General features: G+C 49.8%; 1 protein-coding gene across 2 annotated transcripts; it reads right to left on the bottom strand.

The window, feature by feature from the left end:
• Positions 1-337: 337 nt before the first annotated feature.
• Positions 338-10839, bottom strand: mtx1a (metaxin 1a). 2 transcript variants are annotated; one of them, XM_086217466.1, is made up of 8 exons: positions 10700-10839; positions 4973-5042; positions 4802-4881; positions 3119-3211; positions 2855-3037; positions 1682-1758; positions 1414-1571; positions 338-820 (listed from the first exon to the last, which is right to left on the bottom strand). In XM_086217466.1, exons 1-8 carry the CDS (start codon positions 10778-10780, stop codon positions 603-605), a joined length of 960 nt encoding a protein of 319 aa, XP_086073592.1. In that variant the 5' UTR covers positions 10781-10839; the 3' UTR covers positions 338-602. The 2 variants fall into 2 exon arrangements, with proteins under 2 accessions (XP_086073592.1, XP_086073593.1); XM_086217467.1 differs by lacking the exons at positions 4802-4881; positions 4973-5042 and having other exon boundaries at positions 10700-10819.
• Positions 10840-11704: the final 865 nt, after the last annotated feature.

Here is an 11704-nt window from a genome sequence, read left to right as displayed (position 1 = left end):
TCAGTGAAGCAGCCAGTGATGGATTCCTCAGCGATGGCGTCATCTGCAGCTGTCTGTCCCTGAGGTCCAGACCCAGTCTTGACTAGCCAAGGCTCTGAGGCCAAAGCCCCCCCCCCCCCCCCCTCCAACCACCCACCAACCCACCCACCCACCCACACACACACACACACACACACACACACACACACACACACACACACTCTGGGCTGATGGTCAAAGCTTACCCATCTAACTATACTACCCAAATGTCCCACATTTGTGTTTGGCCATGAATGCAACACACTACTAACCAGCGGCGTCCTGGCGTCACCATGGACTCATAGGAATGGAAAAGTCATCAGATCTACAGATTTATTGTTGGCTGGCGTCTCGTGGGGCCTCAGTCCTGAACACAAAAAGCAACCTGGGTGCTTCGTGGCGGAAGCAACGAAAGTTAAAAATAAAAAATTATATCTAACAAATATTCAACCAAGTTACATTTTTAAACTCAGACAGTTGTGATGTCACTCGTCTCTGAAACTGGAGCTTCCTTCCTCAAACCGGCGTCTGGTACCACTGACTCAACCTCCAGAACCCCAAGTCCTTGTGAACTGTTTAAAGCCTCAATCCTCGCCCTCGTCCTCCTGGGACCCGGGCGTCTGCAGGTCTGGCGGCTCCTCTAGCGCCTCCTGCTGGATGGGCACCATGCCGGTCAGCAGGGCATAGCTCAGCATGGCACCCAAAGCCACCAGCACTGACAGGAACTGCTTCCCCCGCTTGTTTGGGACATGGTCAAAGTCTCCGCCTTCAGGTTGTGAGGACGTCTTGTGACTGGAAATGTCTGTGGAGACAACATGATGACATCAGGACAGCAGCCATGTTTGTCACTACTAAACACACGTTTGTAGCTTCACGGAATTGGGCCAGACGTCACGTAATCAAGCAAAGGTTTGGTTCCCAGAGGGTCTGAGCCAGATTTATCCTCATCTACATCCTCCACGCACACACAGATTAATAAAAGGCTTCTCGTCATTCATCCAATTAACACTGAGGAACTTGTTCCCTCCATGATGACGACATCATTTCCTTCCAACATCCTGATGTGATTGTGAGACGCTGATGGACTCAAAATGGTTCCGTTGGCCAAGATCTCACAGTCAGAACCCTGAAACTCAGCCACGATGAAGCCATTTCCATCTTTATTACATTACAGAGGGGAAATTGCCATTTATAGATTCATTTCCTGGTGCTGAATTAGCCCCGCCCCTTCATCACAAATCAAGACAAATTACGCCACTGTCCCCTCAACGCCAGGCGCTCCCATGTTCAACAGGCCAACTTAGTCAGCAGAAGCACATTCTGTCATGTAAATCTTGTATTATGCTACTTAATGTTACCGGTTGCCATGGCAACGCTAACAGCATGGTGGCTCACCTCGGACATCTCTGGGGAAGTAGAGCAGCAGGATGTTGGTGCAGAAGCTGCTCAGGTTGTCAAGAGTCTTCAGGTGCTGCTGCAGCTTCCCGCCAGGAAGTTTGCACTTGAGGATGGGCGCCAAGTGGCCAAAGACGTAGGCGTCCAGAGACGACGGCCTGGGACATGAAGGACACATCTAAACTCATTTTAGGCTTCGTCATGTGACCATCTAGATGTGCTGAGTCTTCCTGGGACTCAGCACTTAACAAGTTCTGGACCAACTTACGAGTCTCCAAAGAAGAACTTGTGGGAGCCGAGTCTTTGGGACAGCAGGTTCATGCACTCGATGGCGTCTCGGTACAACTGAAACAAAAACTGGTCACATGTCTGCAACACTCCCAATGACATGCCTGAACACGCTAACGACTCCTGAACACGTCAAGGACTTGTCTGAACATGAACTTGGATGATGGGGCCTGTTTTTCTGGACCAGCCAAATGACAAACATGTCGCATCTCTGATCAGCTGATTCTGCCATGGCATTTACGTCCTCGACCTGCTCTGACATCACACCAGGACAACGCACGCTGCTGACCTCCACATTGCAAACACAGATGTTATTTATGACTTGACACGGAGGCCATGAAGCATAGCCGTAAATACCTCACCGGAAAGCGAAGCAAAGCACACTGGACCGAGGTCAAAGGTTCGATTCACGGCCATCGAACGATGTGAAAGATGCCCCAGGACGCCCAAGCGTCATTCGTCTCAAAGGGTTAACATTCTCAGGGACATAGGACAAAGGACACTTGGCTCTGACGCACACGTGAGACAGCAGGTCCGCTATCAATCGTGATCACGTGACTCTACACGAGGATCCGCTCTGGCGATCATCTGGAAGCGGATGCGCCAATTGTTTCAAAGTGGCTGATGAGGGTCGTTAGCTCAGTTATTCTCATTTTGTCCTGAAAATTCACTGAAAAGATAAAGAGGCGGTGAGGAGACATGAGAGGGACGTGCTTGTGAAGCTCCCGACTCTCCCTCGGGGTCCCCAGAGACCCCCCCAAGGGTCCCCAGGGCCCACACTGAAACTCTCTGATGTCCCTGAGAGGCGGAGCACCAAGGTAAAGCGTGAGAGATGATCGGACATGTGCAGGCAGGATGAAGCTTCAGGAAGCAGGAGAACATGGAGGTTCCTTCGTTCCTCACTGACAAGTTCTCTAATGACTCACTCCTGAACGCTGTCTAACCTCTGACCTTTCCAAAGATAAACCCCAAACAGCAGTTTTCCAGCAGCTGCCACTGCGAGTTTTCCCCATCTAGTAAATTTCTTCCGACCACTCAAGGAGGACGAGCAAATGGAAACAATCTGTGGAAAGAATAATTCTGATGTTCCCGCATTTCACGTCAAACGCCCACAACGTCCCGAGTCGCTGCATATCCCCCTCTAGAGTCTCACCTCCTTCTCCAACTCCTCGCCGGCCTCCAGGCTCTCGTCTCCCCGCAGTAGTCGCAGCTTGTCCAGCTGGCAGCGCTGCATCCGCCCCGGCAGGAAGAAGTTGAGAGGGAACGGCATGTGCTCGGCGTACCAGCGGCGAGTCACATCCACATAGTTCTTTGGCTCCACCCAGAACGTGTAGATCTACGGCAGATGAGTTATAATTGAAACAGCAGGTTCACCAAGTTCTATTTTTGTGGCGACCAGAAAAACGCTGGTTCTCACCAGTGCGGGCACGAGTTTCTCCTCCATCAGAGAGATGAACGCCAGACTGTCGGCACCCTCCTTCGCTGACAGATCATAGTCAGCATTGTACTTCTGGAAAACAACAACCCGACAACCTTAAAGACCTGAAACAACAAAGAACTAACCCGTAGTGTGTGGTTGCCATTGTTGTGAGCCAATCATCGACCCAACGCTACAAGAGCCAAGCTAGATGTAAAGGCTCATGTTGTGACGCTGTCTGAATCTCATGCCTCTGCACTTGTCAGCCTGAGTGCCTCAACGTGTTGAGTGGCATCGGACGCCACTGGGGAGGGAAGTGTCTGATGAGCTGGTCAGCTTTGCTCTGCTCTCACATTTGGGTGCAGCATTCCCAAATGTTCCTTCTACTCCGGAATGCGTTCGGTCCCATCGGTGGATCAGGTGCTGCAAGTTGGATGTGTGGTGAGATCTTGATGCCAACCGGCCTGGAGGGGCGGGGTCACAGATGCTGCTGTCGATCTGAGGTGAAGCTGTAGCTTTTGACTACTTTTACCAAAGGAGGAGGAAGTCAGCGTGACAGTGACACAGATGAGCATGAAGCTTCTTCAGCAGCTCCATCTGGTTTCTGACTGACCTCCCACCGCCAGAGGCACAGCGGTGTGCCGGCTAATGGCTTCCAGCTGCCTGCATGCTGGACACCGGTGTTGCGCTCAGACATGACTTCTGTTCAGGAAAACGTGGGTCAGAGGTTTCCGTGCCTGCAGAGACGCAGCAGCTCAAGGTTAACCAGACACCGGCAGCGGGTCTGATTCCTGGGGAAACCTGCGAGGGAGGGCCGCTCGGACCAGCTCAACACTTTAGGGAAAAAAATCTAATTCTGATTTTTCTGCATTTTGATTTGCAATCTAAATTCTTCCTCCGAACTTCAGCTCAATATTCACTGTGCCATTTTTAAAACATGATACAATCAAACTATTGATTAATCCTGCTCTCTCTTCTAACGAAAGCATGAGAAGTCATCATCAAGACTTGTGGCGATCACTTTCTTTGACAAACAAAGGAAAAATAAGAACACAAAGATGAAAACAGAAGCAGGCAGAATGTAGAGAAACAGAAAACAAGTCAATCAGGCGAGATTTGGGAGATCGTCCTCATTCTTCCGCCGCCGCCAGCTGCACAGAGATGGCCGTCCAGAGCTGCGTTGTCACAAATCAATCAGAGAAATGACGAGCTGCCCAGGGTGAAGCGTCTTCTTCTTCTGTTCCCAGCAGACTCTGCACCACTTGAGGAACTGTTGCTGGTGGGCTTGTACACTGGGGCATCAGGTCATCAGCCGCGCCTGATTACACAAGTAGATCAGTCACGGCTGATGTGATCAGCTGATCGCCTTGTCAGAGGCCTGCAAGTCCGTCTCAATTACAGAGGGAACTCACGCAGCCTCACACCTGCAACAGTCCAAGACGCCATGGCGGCCTGATATAGAAAAACAGGTGATGCCACGGTGGGTACGGCTTCCTGTTTTTAGCAAGCATGTCCAGTTAGCCGCAGACGCTAACAGACTGCCATTTTACTTCTTATGATGTCGGTCAAATCCATGACCAGAAACATTCTTGAATATTTTCAGATTATTTTGATGAGTTTCTAAAAGGTCTCAGGGACACCGGTGGTTGTCTGTGTGCAGCTTGCTGGGAGGGAGGGGCTTACCTGTTTCCTCAGATGGATGATGATGTCAGAGGGTCGAGAAAGAGTCTCTTTCTGATTGGTCCTCAGAGCAGGAAATGAACCTAGACATCAGACAATAGCACACATTAGCATGCTTGCATGGCGCAATGTCCTGGTGGTGGGACTCTGGGTGGCGTTGGAGTGTTGGCTCACCACTTGGACTCCTCCACGGGTTGGAAATCTTGTGCAGGATCAGCGGCGCTCCAGCGAACTGAGCGTAGGCCTGCCGAGAGCAGCACAAGGCCACATCAAAAATCTGGATAAAAGGGCGTGGTTAGGATCGCCTTTACTTTACTTTACTTACTACTCAAAAGACTTTAACAGTGTACAAAAAACGCTCCTTCAGGCAGGTAGCCTGTTACCGTGGTGATGCATATAGCTGTCATTGCGGCTGATGTGTTGTTGAGCCTCAGCCAGGCACAGCAGCGTTTTTGTGTGTGTTACAGGGCAGGCCGTCATGATGGAAGCTACGTTTGTCTGGCGGTGCAACAGGCGTGTTGACCACACATAAACAGAGCGTGGAAAGAAAATGGTGGTGGTGGATCGGCGCTCCAGATGACTCAGACCTGCTGGAAACTAAAACAGGAGCCTGGTTCTGCAGCTGCAGCTCATTCAGCTTTTACAAGCAGAGGGAATGAGGAAGAATTTCCTCATAAATTTGCTGCCGTGATGTCACCTTTGTTCCAGACGCACACACGCAGCTGCTCCTCAGCGTCCTCCCACCCATTGCAGGAACAAGCCAGATACCCATGATGCACTTCACTCTGCTCACTGACTTCAGTGTCATGGTGGAAATTCAAATCTTTTTTCTTTCAAGTATAACATTTGCTGAGAAATCAACACCAGAAAAGTTCTTTTGAGTGTATTTCACCTTTCAAGTACTCACTACTAGGAGTATTGAGCTCACCGAGGTGTTTTACCACGTTGTGGATCGATGTTTAGCCACATTGGAAACCAGGAAGCCTCAAATGACAGTTGACGTGGCGCCATGCAACATATTTTTTGGCGACATCATGATGGCCGTTAACGTGGCCTTCTTCTGAACTTTGAGAAACTGAGTCGGCTGTTCTCTGGTGGTTCTGTGGGGGCCGGGTGTTAGGGGACATCTAGGGAAGGGAACCGATGGACCTTTGATTGGCATCAACGACGCTTAAGCCAAATCTGCCTTCTTCCTTTCTAATCTTGAGTGTTTTGGAGGAGGTTGAGAGCCCACAGCCAGCAGCTGATCCCACCAGTCTGTTCCTGCTACGTAACACAAATGAATCACAAAAGCCAGTTGGACCGCTGCTTCATTTTTTAAGCCCTGATGTTTACAAAAAGGCAGCGTGTCCTCCTGCGCCCCCCGAGACGTCTCATCACAGCACCTCTGAGACCTCGCACATGAGCGAGTGGACCACAGGACCGCTCCTCTGGTTGCTCATCGCTGCAACGGTATCAACATCGGCAAGTTTGTCTGACTGCCATCGATGTTTATTTGGGCCAGTGAAGTCACACCCCGGTGACATCATCTCAAACCAGTCAGATTACCTTGGTAACAGCTCACTGGTGTGACTGGTGTTTGTCTGATCCATCTGGCGTTGTCCATTGCCACTTACAGGAAGACAAAAGTTACTCCAGATAGAGCTGTGCTGCTTGGCGCTCATCCATTCAACCTTACTCAGGTTTCATCCTGTGGGAGTGGTGACCCTCAGCCACACCTGGAGGCGGGATTGCACAGCCCACCCAGAACAGCGTGGGCATCTGACACCATGACAGAGGATGTCTCCTGGTGGCATCATTAACTATGCCCCATGGATACCCCCCCCCCCCCCGCTAGCAACTGGGGTTTAGGACAAACTCACACATCACAGTGTCCGCAACACTTATGGACGCGGAGGGTGGAGCCTATCTTGGCTGTCATTGGTTGAGTAACAAGGTCTCTGATCTGGCTGATGGATAGAAGCTGACAACCAGCAGCCGCCAGGGTCTTCCTGGGGCTGGCAGGTTCTCCCGTGTCTGTGTGGACTTCAGGTGTCTCCTTCAAGTCATTGTCATTATTGATTGAATTACTAAAGTGACAGAGCGCCAAGCCGATGAGGTCCATGAAAGAAGTCCAACAGGAAGTGGTCATCTCCTGGTTCCTCCACCAACAGGAAGTGGTCATCTCCTGGTTCCTCCACCAACAGGAAGTGGTCATCTCCTGGTTCCTCCACCAACAGGAAGTGGTCATCTCCTGGTTCCTCCACCAACAGGAAGTGGTCATCTCCTGGTTCCTCCACCAACAGGAAGTGGTCATCTCCTGGCTCCTCCCCCTGCAGCCAATAGGATCGCTCCATGTGATTGTGGTGATTGAATCAGTAAATCAGCTCTGGTGAACAAAAGTTGATGATCTTCCAGGTTTAGTTCATCAAGATCGTCTTCACTAATGAACCCTCTGATGATTCTGGAAGCCTGGATGCTACGTTAGCAGTGCTAAGCTAACGTTAGACTAGGAAGGAACTACACCAGGGTCACATGACTTCAAGGTCACCACCACTAAGCTTCAGGCTTCTTGTGTTTCCCCCTGATGACCTTTAATGACCTCCATGACCTCTGTACTAGTGATCATCTTCTTCTCTGAACAGATGATCACTAGTAAGGAATTAGTAAAAAATAAATGCATGAGAAAAGCAGGATAAAATTGATCAAGCAAGTGACAGCATGGATCATAAGGTCAATGATGTAGTGTTTCTTGTGTTTCCATGTTTCTCAAAGGTCTGTGCACACAGCAACATGTCAAATAAGTTAATCTGAGGACCCTCTGAAGGCCCCAGGACCCCAGTTTGACCCCACTTCTGAGACATTTGCTGATGAATGCACAGGCAGGAGATGGGAGCAGCAGGCTCTGCTGCCCCCTGCTGGTGACACCTGAACTCACACATGACGCTGAGAGATGTTACAGGTGCCCTGGAGAATGGCTCCTGCTTCTTCAATCTCATGTGATGTCATCACTCCTCTTTTCTTCAGAAGTTTGAAGACTTTTTTCTTTGTTAACAAAACTTTGTTATGATTGACAAAGTAGATGTAGGAGACATGTCGAGTGCAGTAAATAAAAACAGGAAAGGCCTGAAACATAGATGGGAAAAGGAAGAAAACAACAATAACTGGAATAAACCAAAACAAACTCAAATGTCCGGGGTCACTTCCAACCAATCTGAGGCAACAACCTCAGCAAGACAGAGCAGCGCCGGCTCCTTGAACACAACACCACACGGTCGGATTAGAAAACGTCTGCATCTGCAGTGAAATATTTGCCCAAGAGGATCAGAGCGTTAAGACGTTCTAAGTTGTCGACCTCCACTGTGACATCATTCAACACCTGATCATTCTGTCTGCAGTGGCGGAGGCAGGAAATTTTCTGTGGGGTGGCCAGGATGGTTGGTTGATCATTCGGAAAATCTAGGGGTATTTGGGGCAGCTGAGCTCCACAGGAAATGGTGGAGCAGATCAAGTCACAGTCAGCGTGTCAGACCTTTTCTTTGTTCCTGCCAGTGAAGTGACAAAGAGGCTTCCACTCACAACTGCACTGCTTTCTGTGTTGAGAGGACTCGGGCTGGGAGGTGCTGAGCTCCGCCTGCAGCGACCACTAGGGGCGCACTCTCTTGACACTTGATTTTCTGATGGTTCCATTAGTTTTATAGTTAGGAGGACTTCAACGATGCATAGAGAACTTAGATGATGCTTCTACTTTTGGCGAGCTTTTCTTGTTAGTGAGCTGGCTAGCGTTGAAACACGAGTCTCCCCGCTGATATTATAACTTTCCTGTTATGCGACTCTGGAAGCGCCCAAAGTATCTTTGTCGCGTCTAAAAAATGTGTCGGTCGTGCCATTGCAGTACAGGAAAGGTTCCGCTGTGGTGGCATCAGGTTGGGATGAGGCCAGGGTGGCCAGGATTCAGCATGAGGTGGCCACAGACACCCCTGCTACCCCCATGACCATTGACTGTCTGTGGTTGCAGTGGGAACGGTGTTTCCGTCAGAATTCCTCAAAGGGCAGAACCCAGCAGGTTCCATCTAACAGGTGAGTATCAGACCCAAAGCTCTCGTCCTTCCACTCACTGATGGTTCACATCAGTCTGTGAGGAGACTGAATCTGCAGGCCCAGGTGGAACCTTCGGGTGGAGCAGTTGTGTTTGAACAGCATCTTCCAGTGAAGGAGTGGAACCAGGACCCAGAATAGGAGAAAGCCACCTGCTCCCACCAACCTGAAGACCCGAGTGGCACCGGAGCTCCTCCTCAGTCACCAGACACATTTTTACATTCCAATCATGCTCTCAAAGCCAAGGTCGTGTTCTTCAGATAGTGGGATTTCCTTTTCCAGATGCCGTTAAAGTTTAATTCGTCGATGACTTCACTAGAAATAGGAAGAGAGGAAGCACGGTAAATACACCTTGAGAGCCTTTCTGTCCTTCTCAGGTAAATGGGTCAAGTAGAGAGAATCACTGTTCCGCCATCTGCTGAACCAGGATCTGCAGTCAGCCATTTTGTTCCTGTCATTCAAAATTTTGCCCAATTTGCTATCACCTGCGATGCTCACACCTGACTGTTTGATAGTGGGCTTGAAGGGTGACCACCAGGTGGCAGTCTCTCCATGTTCCCCCTCTTCTCCTGTTGAGGGTGGTGGGGGTGGAGCCTATCCCAGCAGCCTTCCCCCTGGACAGGTCACCAGTCCATGGCAGGGCCAACACATAGAGACAGACAACCATTGGCTCTCCCAGCCACGCCTACGGTCAATCTAGAGTCTGGATTAACCTGGTCCCTCTTGATGTCTTTGGACTGTGGAGGAAGCTGGAGTACCAGAGAGAACCCAGCAGGAACAGGGAGAACATGGAGACTCACCCAGAAAGACCCCGTGCTGCAGCCGGGGCTCCACCCTCAACCTTCTTGCTGGGGGCCACAGGGAGGACCACTGCTCCACCCACAACCTTCTTGCTGGGGGCCACAGTGAGGACCACTGCTCCACCCACATCCTTCTTGCTGGGGGGCCACAGAGAGGACCACTGCTCCACCTACAACCTTCTTGATGGGGGGCCACAGTGAGGACCACTGCTCCACCTACATCCTTCTTGATGGGGGCCACAGTGAGGACCACTGCTCCACCTACATCCTTCTTGATGGGGGCCACAGTGAGGACCACTGCTACACCTACATCCTTCTTGATGGGGGCCACAGTGAGGACCACTGCTCCACCTACATCCTTCTTGATGGGGGCCACAGTGAGGACCACTGCTCCACCTACAACCTTCTTGCTGGGGGCCACAGTGAGGACCACTGCTCCACCTACAACCTTCTTGCTGGGGGCCACAGTGAGGACCACTGCTCCACCTACAACCTTCTTGCTGGGGGCCACAGTGAGGACCACTGCTACACCGGGCTGCCTTCAGGTGCCAGTCATGTATTCTTAAAAGTCGATATTGTTCTACTTCAGTTTCAGAGCAGATGCTCGAGATCAAACATGGACAGTGTCAAAGGCCTGTTGAACCTGCCAGAGAGCAGTACGAATACCGAAGGAGAACTGAGAGCACTCTGACTCATGGCGATGTCAACCGGCAGGTTTACTAACGAGCTTCCGGTCTTTATTTCGTAAATAAGTGCCACTCATGTACAAGCCCCGCCCCATTTATGCGAGTAACCGAAACACCAGCTTACCTCCAGACGACAGTTCGATCACGCGATTTACTGATGATCATCGCTTATTCCAGACGCAAATTCAGAGTTTTCAGACATTAAGGTCGCGGATCTGGCTCGGTTTACCGGAAGCAGATGAAAACCGGCTGACAGTGTTTCATTCCTTCGTTAGCATGCCATCACTCACAGCGGCATCAGCTGATTCGGCTCGGTGTCGGTGCGGGCGAAGACTCACCAGAACCACCAGGCAGTCGGTGCTAACGGACGGTAAACCCCAGTCTCCTTCCCAGCTAAACAACTCGTCGGGCGCCGCCATCTTCAGCGCGGCCGGAAGTGAAATGCTACTTTCTTCTTCGTGTTCGCTTTTGGCGCTGCGATGTCGCCACCTACCGCACCGGAGTACGAACTGTGATGCATCTATATTATTTCCTTTTTTTAATGTTTCGGCCTCAATCGTTGAATTTGTCTGATGGTCAAGATTAGATATTGTTTCTTTGGATGGGATTTTTACATCAACCTAATTGTGTTAATTTATTCTATTGATTGTATGTCTGCTTATTTCTTACTCATCTAAAATGAGTATTTATGGGTCTTTATCTAAATATCATAGAATGAAATTTACAACCCCAGCAGGTCAATCTGAGGGGTTGGAGATGATCAACGGGGAAAAAACATAAGAAAAACAGAAAATTCTAAATATTCATCTGTTGTTAGAGATTTTACTCTTTCTCTAGATCTTATTTGGGTTCGGGTTAAACCCTACATTCTACATTTTTTTCACAAAGGAAGTCAAAGGAAAAAAAATTTAGATTTTTTGACACAAATGACAAAATGATATGAGTGGCTGGTCCTGCTGCTTTCAACATCCTTCAGTTTATTTCAGTTGTTTGCAGCGTCACAGTCACAGTGCCAACTCTGAGGAAATGCTGATTCTAGTGCATTTGAGCCAAGGACGGCTTCAAACATTTTCACTTCTCTTTTCCTCCAGCGATGTTGCAATTGCAACCCTGCAAACTTTTACAAAAACTCCTGGGTAGTTCCTGTTTGCTCTTTTTCTGCGTGTTTCTGGAAGATATTAAAAGGATTAAAATGTATGTCCAAGTGTTGACACATCCTGGGAGACCCAACCTCTCATCAGATGACAGCTGCATTAGGTTACGCCCACTTTGGTCCTACATAGCATCATCAGTTGACAATGAATGGATGGAAGGAAGGATGTTTGGATGGATGGATGAATTGA

This window comes from Aulostomus chinensis, chromosome 11 (assembly GCF_037954235.1).
Source record: "Aulostomus chinensis isolate RoL2024-O1b breed Wild chromosome 11, RoL_Achi_v1.0, whole genome shotgun sequence".
NCBI lineage: Eukaryota > Metazoa > Chordata > Actinopteri > Syngnathiformes > Aulostomidae > Aulostomus > Aulostomus chinensis.
The sequence above is the reverse complement of the archived record's forward strand: the minus strand, read 5'-3'. Positions and strand labels throughout refer to the sequence as shown.